This window comes from Rhipicephalus sanguineus, chromosome 2, assembly GCF_013339695.2.
Source record: "Rhipicephalus sanguineus isolate Rsan-2018 chromosome 2, BIME_Rsan_1.4, whole genome shotgun sequence".
In the NCBI taxonomy this organism is placed as follows: Eukaryota; Metazoa; Arthropoda; class Arachnida; order Ixodida; family Ixodidae; genus Rhipicephalus; species Rhipicephalus sanguineus.
This window is the reverse complement of record NC_051177.1, coordinates 72,710,717-72,726,291: the sequence shown is the minus strand read 5'-3', so window position 1 is coordinate 72,726,291 and position 15,575 is coordinate 72,710,717. Positions and strand designations below refer to the sequence as shown.

Here is a 15,575-nt window from a genome sequence, read left to right as displayed (position 1 = left end):
TAATTGACAAGATTGTATTACATGCCAAAATGTCCACTTCTATTATAAGGGACACTGTAGGAGTGGGCTCGTGGTAAAGTTCTAGGGCCTATGGTTCTTTGAATTTGCACCTAATACCTTTACCGCACACGGCAATTGTTCCAATCAAAATGCGACCATCACAGCTTTGGAATATGACTCGTTACTCTGAGGCCTCAGAAGCAGACATTCATTGCAACTGCAGCAAATGTTTCAGCTAGATGGTGATGGGTGTTCCCATGATGAAAATTTCAGAAATTGGCATTTTGTTTCATGTTGTTGATCGAGAAGTAACTACTGTACAAAAAGATGGCTAATGAAATATGTTTCGTAGGGCTGACAATTGGGCTAGTTGGTAAGGATTCATATTTAGAAAATGGCGCCACAAAGTAAGACAGAAACACGAAGGAGCTTGTGTTTCGTGTGCTCCTTCGTGTTTTGGTCCTACTTCGTGGTGCCATTTCGTAAATAATGTAATATGTTTGTTGGTAAAGCTGCTTCTTGCTATGAAAAAGAGCTTGTAGATCCCTTGTAACACATATTGCAGTCTCATAAAGAAATCTATCTGCTCTTTTGGGGCAGTAGGTTCATCTTATAATTCCCCCTCACAAATGTTGTGATCAGCTGTGCCAATGTCAGTCAGCTCTGGATATTGACTACCAGTCCTCCTTTATTAATAAGAACTCATACTCTTCTGTCTATTGTGATGGTATTCAGCTGCTCTCTTTTGTTGGTAAATTAGGTGTTTATGCTCGTTATTGTTGCATACTGCCCAAAGCAAAGCAGGCATTGATGCTACCATTTTTCTTCATGCAGCCGCCAAGCACTGCCATTACACGGGATGCAAGCCGCAGCTAACGCTTCTCAGGGCATTCCACCAGACTATCATTTCTCACCGCACGTAGCACCACAGAGGCCTGGCATGCAACAGCCCCAGCGTCCCTCTGACGAGTCCTTCGAGGTGGAAGCCTACTCTGCGGGGGCGGCCCCGGACGGCCACTATTTGGGCAGCGGTGATCAGTATCCCTGCTCCTACACTCGCAGCCCCATTTACGACCAGCGGCCTCCACCCGCCGCCCCACGACAGCGCCCGTGCTATCCAGTTTACGCCAATGCACCTCCCAAGCCTCTCCGACACGGTGCAACATCTCCAAACGTAGCCGAAGGGGGTGGCTACGATGCCTGTAACAGCTACGAGGGCTACGACTTTTACGGGGCACAGGAACCTTTGCCCGCCTATGCCGGCCGGCCCGTTTCGGCGCATTACGGTGACAACGTGCCAAACTCTACAATGATGTCGACTCAACTGATGAGGCCACGCTCGGCCGACTTCTTGGAGCGTGACGATGATGGCGAAGACAGGGAGCTGTACTTCCGCAAGAAGAGTGCGCCGGCCGTCGCAGCTAAGCCTCGCCCAAAGTCCAGCATGGCTCATTATGACTGGGAAGACGAGGACGAAGCTCGCGACTGGCGGGGCCAGCAACAGCAGCATCAACAGTGGAGGTCTCGCACCATGGAGACCGTGCCGCAGGCTGGTGCATTTCACGACGAGTCGCAGCTAGGAAGAATGCCATCAGTCAAGGCATTAAGTGCAAGTGGAAATTCGACTCAAAGCAAGAAGGCAGCTCACGTGAGTTTTACAGCGAAAGCTGTTATGAGATCATTTCACCGGCCGTTTTTGGCGCCGTAGTTGTCTGCCGCCGCCACTGCCGGTGTCCGTAACCACTATCGCTCGAAATAAGAAAAAAAAAAAAACGAAATAAGAAAAAAATTCCGGGATGGAACGAGATTCGAACCTGGGCCCTCTGCGTGGGAGCCCAGTATTCAACCTCTGAGTCATGCCGGTGCTTGAAACTGCTTTGCAAAAAGGTCCTATACAGGCTTCATGTCGGGAAGGAACCACATTAACATATGCAATATATAGCGTGGTAGAAGAGTAAAATAAACACCAAGCGTCGCACAACGCGAATTCTGTAATCAGGCGTCACACAATGCGAATTGCGCAACGAGAAGGTTGTTGAATGCTTCCAACCCATTACAAAGGGCTCCGCCATAATTCTTCATCGTCATCAGGCACAGCATCAACAAAGTGCTCATAATGCCTTACATGCGTTTAGCAGGTACCACGGCTCTCCGTACAATGACGAAAAATGGCATAATGCCTGCTTTCCTACTTCTCAAAAATTACAATGATTTGTAGCATAGTGGGTTCCTCGCAAGTGCACTTGTGTTAGTTGCCAAGGAAGCCCATAAGCGCATGATCCATTTCCTCGGGGTCTCAGTAAAGTTCTCAGTAAACTAAAGTTCAGTAAAGGTCTCAGTAAAGTAAAGGGAAATAGCGACCGGGCGTCACCCAATGCAAATTACATAACTGGTGGGCCGTTTAAAGCTTCCAACCCATTACAAAGGGCTGAGCCATAATTCTTCATTGTCATCAGTCGTCGCGTCAACAAAGTGCACATAATGCCTTACAGACATGTAGCTGGTGCCTCGCTTCTCCACAGAATGACGAATAATGGCTTAGTAGGTGCTTCCCAGCTTCACAAAAATTGTGATTTATGGCGTAGTGGGTACCTTTCTAGTGTACTTGTATTGTAGCCCCAAGAGATCTTACAATGGGCTATAGAAACGCCGCTCTTCCAGCTTTCGCTGTGACTGTGCTGCGGTTTCAGCGCAGGCCTGGCGTTTTTTACATGCACACTCTGGTGACCCAGTTCCGAGGATTAGATATAGGAATGTGTCAGGCTTTCATTACTAAAACGAACCATGCTGTGCAGTTGGCTCTTGTAACGTGACAGTTTGACGTCTTCTTTTCTTTCCTCTCAGTACGGCGTAAATATTTCTGACTGTAGAAGCATGTTTTGGAAAACCTTTGTTCTAAAGGATGCCTGAAGTTTTTTCTCATTGCACCTCTTTAAATCTAAAGTGCCATATTGGTCGCTGTGTCTGCACACAACTGTTCCTGTAACTACTATGAAAAATTGTTGAATAGAGCATGTTGCTGGAGCCAGCTTTCTGACAGCAGGACTTGTCTTTGTCAGGCAAGCAACTGCTTTCCTTAGCAGCATTTTTACGTATGCTGTACTCACTCCTTCCCACCCTCAGGTGGGGAAGGAGAGGGGTGAGCTTGTACAGAATCCAAATAATTCACACACAAGCATACTCTTCCGCTTGTGTCTTGTTTGTATTTATGTAACTATGACATTTAACACATCGGGGCTTATATGTTCATCATTGTCCTCTCATCCTCATTCACTAGCTGTTTTCAGAGCTACTTTTTGTGGTTTCCTTCGTTTTCGAAGATTTGCGGTAAATTGATGCGTCATTGTGAAAGGTTCTCGCCAAGTAGGTTCATTATTCAGCAATAAAAGAAAAAGTAGGGAACCAAGGCTTCAAGGCATAATAGTAGCTCAATGCATTAACTACTCTGCCACAATTACAGTCTACTAATGTGTACGTATTTTTCAGCTTTACCTCTCTTACCTTGTGGCAGCTGATGTTATCACAATTAAAACACATGTTGATGCTGGGAAATGTGCAGGTGTCCCTCAAAGCATGTCTCTCAGTAACCTCAACTTGCAAACATATGCTGTAAAATCGCAGAACCGGGAAATTGCAGTTGTTTATAGTGCCACCTTGTGGGTAAGAGAGGGAGGGCTGCATTGCATGGGCGGTTTCAACATCTTTCGATTACTTCCTTCCTTCACCAGCCTTTGTCACTCATGGCAATGGGCATTTTGAAATGATTCAATTTTGAAGTGATCATTGATGCTTCGAAATGCATCGTAATGTACATTTCAATTAATTTTTGGCATCACGCATTCTGCAGTCACGGTGCAGTTTGCACTTTTATTTATTTATTTGTTAATACTGTCAACCCTCATAGATAGTTCAAAAGCTCATTCATGCTTCATTATCTGTTGGATTCATGTGGTTGCATCTAGAAGTGTGCAAATAGCGGTCTTTGAGATCAAGTCTAATATTAATCGAATTGTGCCAGAAACTACTTTAATATTATATCGTATAGTTTTTAAATACCGAACAACTGCTTTTACAATTAACTGAAAGTGATGTGATGTTCACGTTCTGATAAATTCATCATTTTAGCTCTAAAAGCATAAATGGAACATTTGGATCAGATGAGTAGGTTAATCGCACACACAGAACTCTTCAGACAATGGGAATGAGTCGGCAAAATCTGGCTTCTAGAGCAAGATACTGTGGTCTGCTGTACTGTATGAGCTCATAAGGGATGACATTTGTACTAGTAGTTCATTTACACCAGTGTTGTATTTGTTTAGGTGCAGTTGACATTTCGAAATGTTCATCGCTATTCGAATAGTAATAGCATTGCTTACAAATAGCAGCTATTCAATTTGAAGGCGAAAATGAATAAGGTGTTATTTGATTGTATATTAGTTTTCGTGCTCCCTGGCTGTATTGAACAAAAATGGGCCCCTCAATCCATTCCCATTCTTTCGTTCATTGCAATGGCATCATGTCGAATATGTAATGACAAGTTTAGTGCGAGTGTGAAATCTAACAAAGCCAATTCCAATTTTGAACCAGTTTCAACAATGCAGAAGGTCTGCATGAATTTCTTTTTGTTGCCTTTTCTCACTTTGGCATAGAAGGAACAGTCAATGAAGCGACTACTGGAATGGAAGCAACGCATGCTGCAGTCTCCGCTTTGCAAGAAACCAGGTCAACAGCAGCAGCAGCAGCAGCAGCAGCAGCAGCAGCACCATCAGCAGCAGCATGTCGTGCCTTCTCCTCAAGAGCTCCAGTCGGCAGTGCTCCGCAAGACACCGATGCCCGAGTCCGCACTGCCCCCCGAGCGTCCTCCATTGCCCGAAGAGTACAGACGGCGAGCTTCTGAAGGCTCCAGGCCAATGGATGGCATGCTGGGGGCCCACTTCTTCAACACAGAGCCACGAGGAGAACCTGTGGGTCGGGCGCAAGAATCATCGGCACCTTTGGGACCTGATCTTATTCGTGAGTATTATTTACAATGCAGTTCTCTTGCACCTTACTCACTTGGCATGTTTTGTTGCTTGCTAGCTTTCATGTCAAAGTTTGTCCAGCGTTTCATCACCTACTGGCACAATCAGATCTTTTTTTTTTTTGATTCAGTGACTGTTCATCTGTGCTGAAAAATGGGACCCGCTTTTGTTTCTTTTTCCGTATAAGTGCCAATTTAAGGACTTCTTATTGTGGAGCTTTACAGTTGAACCCCTTAATAAGAGACACACACTAGGGAGCAGTTCTTGTTCATTATATATGAGGTGTCTCCCATAAGCAGTGTACCAGGTTCTCATTTTCTCATTAACCCCTACTTTGATGTAGGCACACTGGTGTCTCTTACACCCAGTTGTCTCTTATATCAGTGCCTCTTATAAAGGGTTTCAACTGTATTTGCTAAATGTGTGTTTAGAACAACAGGTGAATGATTCAGATTACTGTGTACTTTACTATGGGAAAGCAGTATGCAGCTGTCCTTATTTGCTTGCGTAACCACTGAAATCTTCCAGACAGTTCATGTAGCAAAAAAACCCGACACAGGGCTGCCCAAGGTACCAGTCTGAACTACCTCTGCAGATGCACTGATTGCTCGCTCTCTTCTCTGCACGACTACACACTCAAATAACAAACAGTACCTGAAAAATTCTCAGTGGTATAAAGATATGTTGTCAAGGGCACAATTTCTTTAGTGAAGAATATGCCCCCTTTTCCGGGATTCCTGGTTTGCTGTGCCTGCTTAGCTGAGGAACGTAGCAAGCAACTCTCACTGATAAGGCATGCCATTGTGGGCGACTTTGGGTTATTTTGACCACCTGGGATTCTTTAAAATTCACCTAAATCTGAGATTACAGGTATGTTTGTGTCTTGCCCCTCATCGAAATGTGGTCACTGTAGCTGGTAATTGAGCCTGTGTCATTGAGCTTAGCAGTGCAACACCTTAGCCGCTAAGTTACCAGGGTAGGCTGCAAAATTATCAGCTTGCAGCGTCTGTAAGAAAAACTTACCTATGCTGAGTTGTGATGCCTATCTATAAGTAGGACACCAGTCATCTTGCAATACAGGTTGCCAAGCAGAAATGTGCATAGCGCTCAAGAAATGCGTGAGAAATTTTGAATAATTAAAATGAGATTATATTAAAGAAGAAAGCTCTTTCACCAGAAATTTCAAGCAGGCTCTCCTATGAAGAAAAAAGTGGCCAGAAAATTCAGGAATAAGGCTATCTCAAGTGCAAGTTAACGTTGTTGGTGAATGAGATTGCTTACTTATTTATTAAAATATATCGGTCAGTCTTGTGTTACCTTCTTACCCCCATTACACTCTTGAGCTTCCTGTGTGTGGTGTGGGTAGAGAGGGCTTCCATCTGAAGATGCTTCTTTCTCTACGCTTGGGGAGAGCTCTCTAGCCATCATAAATGCTTTTCACTTCCTGTCCAATAAGCTCTGGATAGCGTACAACCATTAGAACCACTTCACAATGATAGATTCCTCTTCTTTGTTGTTGCTTTTTTTTTTCCTGTGTGTACTCTTACTTGAGCTTGCACTCACTGGCATGCTTCATGGCATATGCCCCATTTAGCTGTCAACAAGAACCTTGAGGTTGATTGCCTTGTCTGCTTGCAATGTTGGGCCATTTTGATGCTGCCTGTCCACCACCCCGTGCCACTGTTTATGATAGCCTGTTGCATCAAGGCCTGCCTTTGTGTTTTGTTGTGGTTGATGATGATGCTGATGACATTGGTGTAGCATGGTTAAGTTTCACTTTCGTTGAACCTGTTTTGTTCTTTTTTTTTTTGTTCCCCTTACACCCCCTCCTATATTTTTTTTTCTTTTGCATAACATCTCCCTTGAAAAAAACAACACCCAAAAGAGCACGCAAAGATGTCACCCACAAGGTATCGTGACAGCCCGGATTATGTTAACTTACGGAACCTTCGTTGCGATCCTGAATTCTACCATGACAAACAGCCCCAAAGTTACACACCGCCCAATGTGCAAAGCCAGAAACCCCTGCGTTCCTGCCTGAGCCAGTCAGGCGGCGACAGGAGGCACTTGCCTTCACAGCACGAACAGTTGGGCACCGATTGGAACAAGCCATTGTCGAAAGCAGATCAAAGCTCTACTCGTTTTCGCGATGAAACCTCTCCTTACAGTGTCCATCACGATTCTCACAACCCAAGTCAGGCATCACGTGCTTTTAGTCCATTCGAGAAGACCTACTCCAACGAAGCACACAACAGGTCATACAATGAAGCACGTGAAAGGCCTTGCACTGAAGACAACCGCCCTGGCTTCTACGACACAGCTTATGTCCATTCTGACAGGCAGCTGAGCCCAACTAACATTCTTGTGCAACGAGGCAACCAGAACGCTACTGCCAGTAGCCACGTAAACAGGGAGAAAAAGGTTCAGCAACTGAATGAGTCGTTCAGTGAAGCCAGACAGACGAGTTACTCTTCATCAGGCTCCTCATTGCCACGGCACCAGAATGATGAATCAGCTTTTCTTGAGGAAAAGAGCTTGCTGCAAGGTAGGCCACTCACGTCTCCTCATGGTAGCACTGTTATTAGAGACCCGAAGAGTGTTCTCAGGCATCACAACTCACGGCTGTCATCCGACGACCGTGTCACTGATAGGGATACCAGTCTTTCCAGGTCCGACCAGGGCCTGAGCAGTCCACGACCTAACGTGCCCCAAGAAAGGCTCTATGGCAATGCTGACATGTGGCTTCGCAAGGACAGCCCTAGCTCATCGCATCCATCGCAGCGTCCTAAAAACACCCCACAGGACGAGGAAGCATTCTACATCAAGAAAGAAGACTATTACAGAGCTTCGCAAATGTTCTATCCCAAGCAGCCTGCTTCGAAAACACTGCTGGGTTCTGTTTCTGACATAGAAAGCAGTGGCAGCGGTGCTGCCGAAATGGAGACCTTTGACAGCCGTTACCGTCGAAGCTCAACCACACCAAAAAGTCCGCAGTGGGAAATCGACAAGGACGTCGGACTCCCCGTTCCTGATAACTTGGATGTTTCCTTCCAGTCGACTAGCAATAATTCCGTCTTCGAAGCATCGTGCGAGTGCCAAACACCGGGCGATCAGAGCCCGGAGCTATTCCAGGGCACTCTGCGCCCCAATCGAACGTACGTGAGAGACAGGCAACCATCCAAGAGTCCTATGCACCTGTCGAAAGATGTAGGCATTGACACAGAAGTCAAGTGTGTTGAAGCAACCGAGGTAAAAATTCCTGTGGGGAACTCAAGCTTCGAAGAAATGAGAGCCGCATACCAGAAAAAGAAGGAAGCACCGCCTGTGAACATAGTACAGGATAGAATTAAGTGCTTTGAACCTAAAGACGAAACGAGTCCAAAGCATGGCGATAGTGTTCAAGAAAGCTGGGAAGCTGCAGAGGAAAATCGAATTGGAGACAGAACTGCATCGTCAGCAGCGGGCAACAACGTAACTCCACAGGACGTTGAGTTCAGGACCAGTGCTTCCGATGCTGCAAAAATCGACTCTCTATCAAAGTATGGCAGCACATCCATCCTTGCAAGCCTGCATAGAAGTGCAGAGTTGAACAGAGAGAGTGCACAGCATGCACACGGCGACAAGCTTCGACAAGGTGAGGTGCCAAAGCCAGACACCATGCCACTTCTCAGGCACTGTCCACAAGAGCCACCTCCTTGTTCAGTGCAGTCTAAGCCACCTGAGGCACACTACCTTCCCATGGGCTGGCTGACAAGCGAGGCTGACTACGTTTCCATGAATGTTGATCTCAGTCCTGGTTGCCCGTATGAAGAGCCAGTTTACAATGAGCCTGTGTTGCCAGTCACTAGCTATGCTCATGATTCCTACGGAAAGTCTTCGTTGGCTTGTCAAATCCTAAAATCTGAAAGTTCAGGGTCGAGCAGTGGTGGTTCAGCCGAAAACATTTACGAACAAGTCCAACAGACCTCAGAAGACTTGCATTCAATGCCGTACAGCAGCACTGGGAACAATGTGCAGTCTAAACGAGAAAGTCCCCCTGTTTACGAAGAGCCATACCGACTGGCACCTTCACAGCCTGAGACCAAGTCACCTGAGAAGCCAAAAAGTCACGAGTTGTATATGAAAGATGGATACAAGCATCTTGTGAAGAAGGCTATTCCAGATTTGTTGCACCATGAAGAGGTCAAGGACTCTGGAGCCTCAGATGCAGATGATGAAGCTAGTCGGGCTGATTTTGACACTGCCACATCATCTCTGCCGAGCTATCAAAAGGAAATTCTGAATGATCACGTATCATCACCTCTTCGATCACTGGCACAGCCCTACTTACCTGTTTACACATCACATGCTACAAAATACTCATTCAAAAAGGAAAGAAAGCCTGATGCTGCAACATCATCAGCACAAAGTACTGATGCTTTTAAAGAACCTGATAAACGCAGCCCAAGCCAACATTCCAAGTTTGTGTCGTTTGCAGGAACAGCTCCATTGACCAATTCCAAGATGAGCCCCGATGCATTTGTCAAAGTTTCCTCATACCAGAGTGAAAACAGGCCCACTAGCATTGGACTGCTAAAAAGCCTTGATGGAGAGACGAGCTCCAGTGAAGCTGGTTCTAGCTTGACAAGTTCTGTGGTTAAAACGAGCAGTGTGGATACCTCGCTGCGCAGCTCCTCAAACCAAGGTAACTTTAGCCAGGTTTCATCGCCCCTTCTGTCCACTGCTCCTGACGTCTTGCCATCGGAGGTTCGGTGCGTTGTCTCTGAATCCAACTCCAACAAAGTGCTGAACAGCAGCAGCACTGGCAACAGTGCACCATACTACTACTCCGACATCTTTGGTGACAAGCTTGGATCGGCTTTTGGTAGCTCGGCGGCACGGCCCGCTAGTCAGCAGTCGCGGGCGACACCTAACATGCTCAACAATACTCGTGACGTGACGTCCATGTCTCCACATTCCAAGGATCACGTCGGTCGCAAGGTCAACAAAATCTCAACTCCGCAAGCCGGACTCGGCGTCAGCCACACGCGCACCCTCAGCGAGCCGCAGTCGACGGCCGACTTGGAGAGCACCCTTCGTGGTCTCCTCCACCCCGCGAACACCCGCAAGTTTTCCGATGCCGAGCGCAACAAGTACGTTGCCGGTCACACGCTCGAAAAGACGTCGCACATGTCACGCTCTGTCCTCTGCCACATGCGCAGTAAGCAGGCGGCTGAAGCGAGCCAGCCTAGGTCAAAGGATTGTGTTCCTTCAGGCTGCGGTGACTCTGAAGAAGGCACGGCATCTCGAAGCCCTGGGAAGATGCTGCCAAGGCGCTTGTCTCGCTCTCTGGAGGACATCATCGACAGCTCGCCTGCGGAGCACGTGACTCGCAGCAAGACACCCCTGATACCATCAAGCTGTCAGGATGAGCCCTACTACGAAAACGTTGGGTTTGGGAGTGCACGCACGCAGCCGTCACCTTCGAAAGCAGTCAGCGGTGCCAGCCCTCAAGTGTCGCCGGCAAAGCACAGCATCTATGATGGTGAAGACTTGTGCAGGGAGTTTGTGGCTACCAGCATGCTGAATGATCCGCTCGGGATCTTGGGAAAATCTGCCGAACAACTTCCCGCCGAAAGGCCGCAGAAGACAGCGGCTTGCAGTGGTGACTTTGTGCAGATGGGTTCCTTGAGTGCCAGTCTGGGATCTCTGAAGTTGTCATCACCCGAGCGTCAGGAGGTGCCTTTCTATTCCAGCCATAGCCCCCTGGTTGAAACAGGTAAACCACTTTCTCTTTTCTTTTTATTTTTTGCGATATATATAACTCATATAAGTTAGGCTAGTCTTACTTCCAGTGTGGCCCTACCGACCCGCATGGTTTTGTTTAATTGTTGAGTGTGCATGTTGATGCATTTTCAGTCTGTGACTCTGTCTTCATATACTATTATATATATTTGTGTTTAGGACGCTGCAGTCTTACGAGTACCACCTTTCCTGGTGGCTTTTTAATTTTCTTCTTCAGGTAAGCGCTGCTGGTCAAATGACTTCCAGAAATCTGCTGCTCAAAGCGATCTGCACAGGCACAGTATTGACAATCTGCATGGCCATGGAATGGAAGTGCAACCAAAAAACGTAAGTATATGCACAAACTGCGATCATGTGGTTTTGCCTTTCACATTGTGCTAGTGCGCACACTCATTTCGGTTCTCATTTTCTGCAGTCACCTGAAAGGGCGTCTCAGCCAACATCTCCGTCAAGTCCAAGCCTGAGTCATAGCATTTCGGCTGGTGATCTGCTAGGAAAAAGCGTAAGTGTGGAATGCTTATTGTGCTTAGTTTGCCGTCGTAATCGGCCTGTGCATCATTTCAATCCAAGCATCTGTGGTCCTCTTGACATTTACACTTAAGTCAAGCTCCAAATTTATTTAGATTCTCTGAATCATTTGCATTGAGCCCTGGGATGGCTACATCGTTCACATCTAGCCCTCAAATTACACCAAGGGCTTGACAGAGCTGCCCTATTACTCTGCCTTTTGTTTATTCATTTTTTTAGTGGATTGTTTTGCCTTGCTGCGCATGTATATTTAATAGAGCTGTGTGAATAGCAAAATTTTGGCTGCGAAGCGAATTCGAATAATAACGACTGAGTGCGAATCGAATCGAATAATTTTCGAATAATTTTTGAATATTTCTCAAACATTTTTCGAATAGTACTTCGAAGTGAAATTGCAGAAAAAGGTTGCAGAGGATCCCTAAGTATTTTCTTATGAGATAGCGACATGAAAGTGTTTCTTTTTGCTAGGTTGATGAAGCGCTGGCAGGGTGGTTAGTTGTCTTATCAAGAATGAGGCAATGTAGATGCCGAATTGTATTTATGTACATGATTTGGTGCAACCAATGTGTTGCTGACAACAATTTACACGTGTTATCGAAAGATGCCATTTCCTCAGCCTCTCCTCCTCTTTTAACTTCTGTGGAAGCCCAACTGATGTGGCGGACAATGCTTCCTTCAAGTCCAGAGTTCCAAATCTGCATCACAGACTCAGTATATAAGAACATCTGAAATTTTGGATGCTAAAAAGCTTCAGCGCCCGATTTTTCGGACTTCCTGCCCAAATTTCAGGTCCAAAACAGCATTAATTGAGCCCCCACCTCTGCCACATCTTTCATCTCCATGTTGGAACCAGCGTTTTCTTGAGTTAATACATTTGAGACCGTAGCGGAGCTTGAAAGGCAGCTTTGCCGCAATACGGGGGGGGGGGGGGGTGATGAGGTGAAGCATATTGAAAATCTAGGGACCACTTCCAATCGGATGTTGACTGTCTTATACCCTTGTTACACAGGCAGCCTAAACCGCGGTTACGCTAACCGCGGTTACGTTAACCACGGTTCGCTGATGTTACACGGCACACGAAACCGCGGTTATGCCGCTAACCGCGGTTTTAAGAAACCGAGCTTGGCAACCTCGGTTAGGCAGATAACCGAGAAAATGGCGGCGCCCACTACCGATGAGTTACAGTGCATGCCGGCGAGCGCGCGTGAAAAACGATCGAACTGGACGACACGGACCACGGAAAGCCTGATAAGATTGTGGGAAAATCATTTGCGTGATCTGCGGAGCACGTCACGCAATGCAAAGGTGTACGCGGCAATTAAAGCCGAGTTAAACGCCGAACTTCCACCTGACGCATTGTTCCAAAGTTGTAATAGGCACACAAAAACAAAACTATCTCAAGCGATGAGGCTTTAGTGTAAAAGATGCATATATTCGCATAATTATACTTTTGAAGAACATTATGCAAGAAATAAGTGGCATATTTGTAAACAGAACGTCGCTCTGTTGATTAGTGCGTCAGTTAGTTTGCTCTACGCCAGATGGCGTTAGCCACCTTAACCGAGGATGCTTTCGCGCTGTGTAACATCGGCGAACCGTGGTTGGCGCTAACCGCGGTTCAACGCGGTCAACCGTGGTTGGTCGTAACCGCGCTTGCTTTGCCTGTGTAACATGGGTATTAGCTAAGTTCGACCGTAACGGAAGTTGAAAGGCAGCTCTGCCGCAGTACGGGGGTGTGATGAGGTGAAGCATATTGAAACTCTAGGGACCACTTCCAATTGGACGTTGACTGTGTCGTGACCAAGGAGGTTTAAAAAAAACTTCTGGAGTGGAGGTCCCCTATACGCGACGACGTGAGCGGGTGAAGCCTGGGAAACCGGTTGGCAGCCATTTTGCTCCGGGCAAGAGGCAGCGCAGCTTGAGCGCGGACAGCGCAATTGTGAGCTTCCGCGGGGGCGTTTCAGCGTGAGAACTGGATAGTTAGTGTCACTTATTTGGCCGAATATTTTGTTGTCCTGCAGGATTGAAGAAGGCAGTTTTTTCCACCATAATACATGGGCTGAAGCGTGCCTGATAACACGTAAAATTCGCTTCCAGCATTCCCGAAATGAAGCACATGGAGGAGTTAATAAGTGGTACATAAAATTTTATTCACCCCCGGCTTTTACACAATTTCAAAAGAAAAAAGAAGAATATACAATGTGGTTTATACGTGAATCGATAAAGCAACAAATCCAAAATAACTTCAAGATGCATCATAATGCACACAATCACGAAACTAACCGTATGAAACACGCGTCCTTAAACACTAAACACAGCAAAAGAAAAGATACAAAAGCAAACTAGTTGACCAGTTTGCTGCTGCTCTGGTTTACGCATAATGCAGACAATCACGAAACTAACCATATGAAACACGCACCCTTAAAAAGACGCCAGGCCTGCGCTGAAACCGCAGCACAGTCACAGCGAAAGCCGGAAGAGCGGCGTTTCTAGAGCCCGTTGTTAGCTCTCTTGGGGCTACAATACAAGTACGCTAGAAAGATACCCACTAAGCCATAAATCACAATTTTTGTGAAGTTGGGAAGAACCTACTAAGCCATTATTTGTCATTCTGCGGAGAAGCGAGACACCAGGTAGACGTCTGTAAGGCATTACGTGCACTTTGTTGACGCGACGACTGATGACGATGAAGAATTGTGGCTCAGCCCTTTGTAATGGGTTGGAAGCTTTAAACGGCCCACCAGTTATGTAATTTGCATTGGGTGACGCCCGGTCGCTATTTCCCTCTCCCGTCATGCTGTATAACATACGTTGACGTGGGAGAGAGACGGGGGGGGGGGGCGAAGAACTTTACTGAGACCCTGAGGAAATGGATCATGCGCTTATGGGCTTCCTTGGCAACCAATACAAGTGCACTTGCGAGGAACCCACTACGCTATAAATGATTGTAATTTTACTGAGACCCCGAGGAAATGGATCATGCGCTTATGGGTTTCCTTGGCAACCAATACAAGTGCACTTGCGAGGAACCCACTACGCTGTAAATCATTGTAATTTTACTGAGACCCCGAGGAAATGGATCATGCTTTTGGGCTTCCTTGGCAACCAATACAAGTGCACTTGCGAGGAACCCACTACGCTATAAATCATTGTAATTTTTTAGAAGTAGGGCAGCAGGCACTGTGCCATTTTTCGTCATTCTACAGAGAGCCGTAGTACCTGCCAAACGCAGGTAAGGCATTATGCGCACTTTGTTGATGCTGTGCCTGATGACGACGAAGAATTATGGCAGAGCCCTGTAATGGGTTGGAAGCAAGGAGGTTTAAACCTCTTTGGTTGGAAGCATTCAACAAACTCAGTGATTCCACTCCTGCGCCAACTGCGCCAAAGTGCGCCAAATCGTATTTACTGCGCCATCCTGATAATATCGACGAAAATTGCGCCAAACTGCGCCAAAGTCTCGGGTTTGGGGGCGCCTATCACCGGCAATCGCACCGCCAGCGCGTCAGAACATGTGCAGCTCGATCTTGGGGCTGCCAATAAAGTCGCAATCATGGACCAAGAATTATTCCGCTGAATAAATAGCGCTCGCGCGTGCGTTCCGATAAGCCACGATGCCATGCACGGTGCCGACGCAGCTTCTGTTCTGCAAGTCGGCTCGACAGCAAAACGCGCTCTCCCCAGAGGCTCGTGACGTCTAGGCCTATCGGTAGCGAGAAAGTGCGACGGCGATTCATCGGCGGACGTCGTCTGTTCCAGACACGCTGCTGATAGCTCGTTTCAAGCGTCGCACGGCACTCAAGGAAAGCAATGTTCAGTTATAACTACATGCGTGCCGCTAAAATGTGTCACTTCTGTTTCCGGACATCGCGGAATGAAATCTGGGATATCGCTCGCAGTAGATATATGGGACAATATCGAATTTTCCTTGCTTCGTGTTCATGGAAGAGCACGCGAACGGTGGAAACGCGTTGACACCTTTCCTCAGATATACTTTATCGATGGATCTTCATCCAGAACAGCTTTTTCGTAATTCCTTCCGCCAGCACGTCTGAGTTTGTAATCACTCTGCAGTAAATACCCCCTAAAAGGCCCTGCCCTTTCGAGCTCACGTGCTAGGGTTCCAATTCGAATTTTTTGCTTGCTTTTTTTAAAAATGTCATCTCATTAGTAAAATCATATCTCCTGGTCGGAGCAGCCGCAAATGCGCAGCTGTCAGTAGCGGGCCCGTCGCTGACGGCC

At 46.8% G+C, this 15,575-nt stretch overlaps 1 protein-coding gene across 1 annotated transcript in view; it reads left to right on the top strand.

The window, feature by feature from the left end:
* Positions 1–15,575, top strand: part of LOC119383174 (uncharacterized) — a 71,827-nt gene that overhangs the window by 7,090 nt on the left and 49,162 nt on the right. The window contains exons 7-11 of the mRNA XM_037651204.2: positions 835–1,648; positions 4,650–5,013; positions 6,907–10,779; positions 11,023–11,132; positions 11,221–11,307. Of these exons, the coding sequence (XP_037507132.1) occupies positions 835–1,648; positions 4,650–5,013; positions 6,907–10,779; positions 11,023–11,132; positions 11,221–11,307 (5,248 nt within the window). The remainder of the gene's footprint in view (positions 1–834; positions 1,649–4,649; positions 5,014–6,906; positions 10,780–11,022; positions 11,133–11,220; positions 11,308–15,575) is intronic.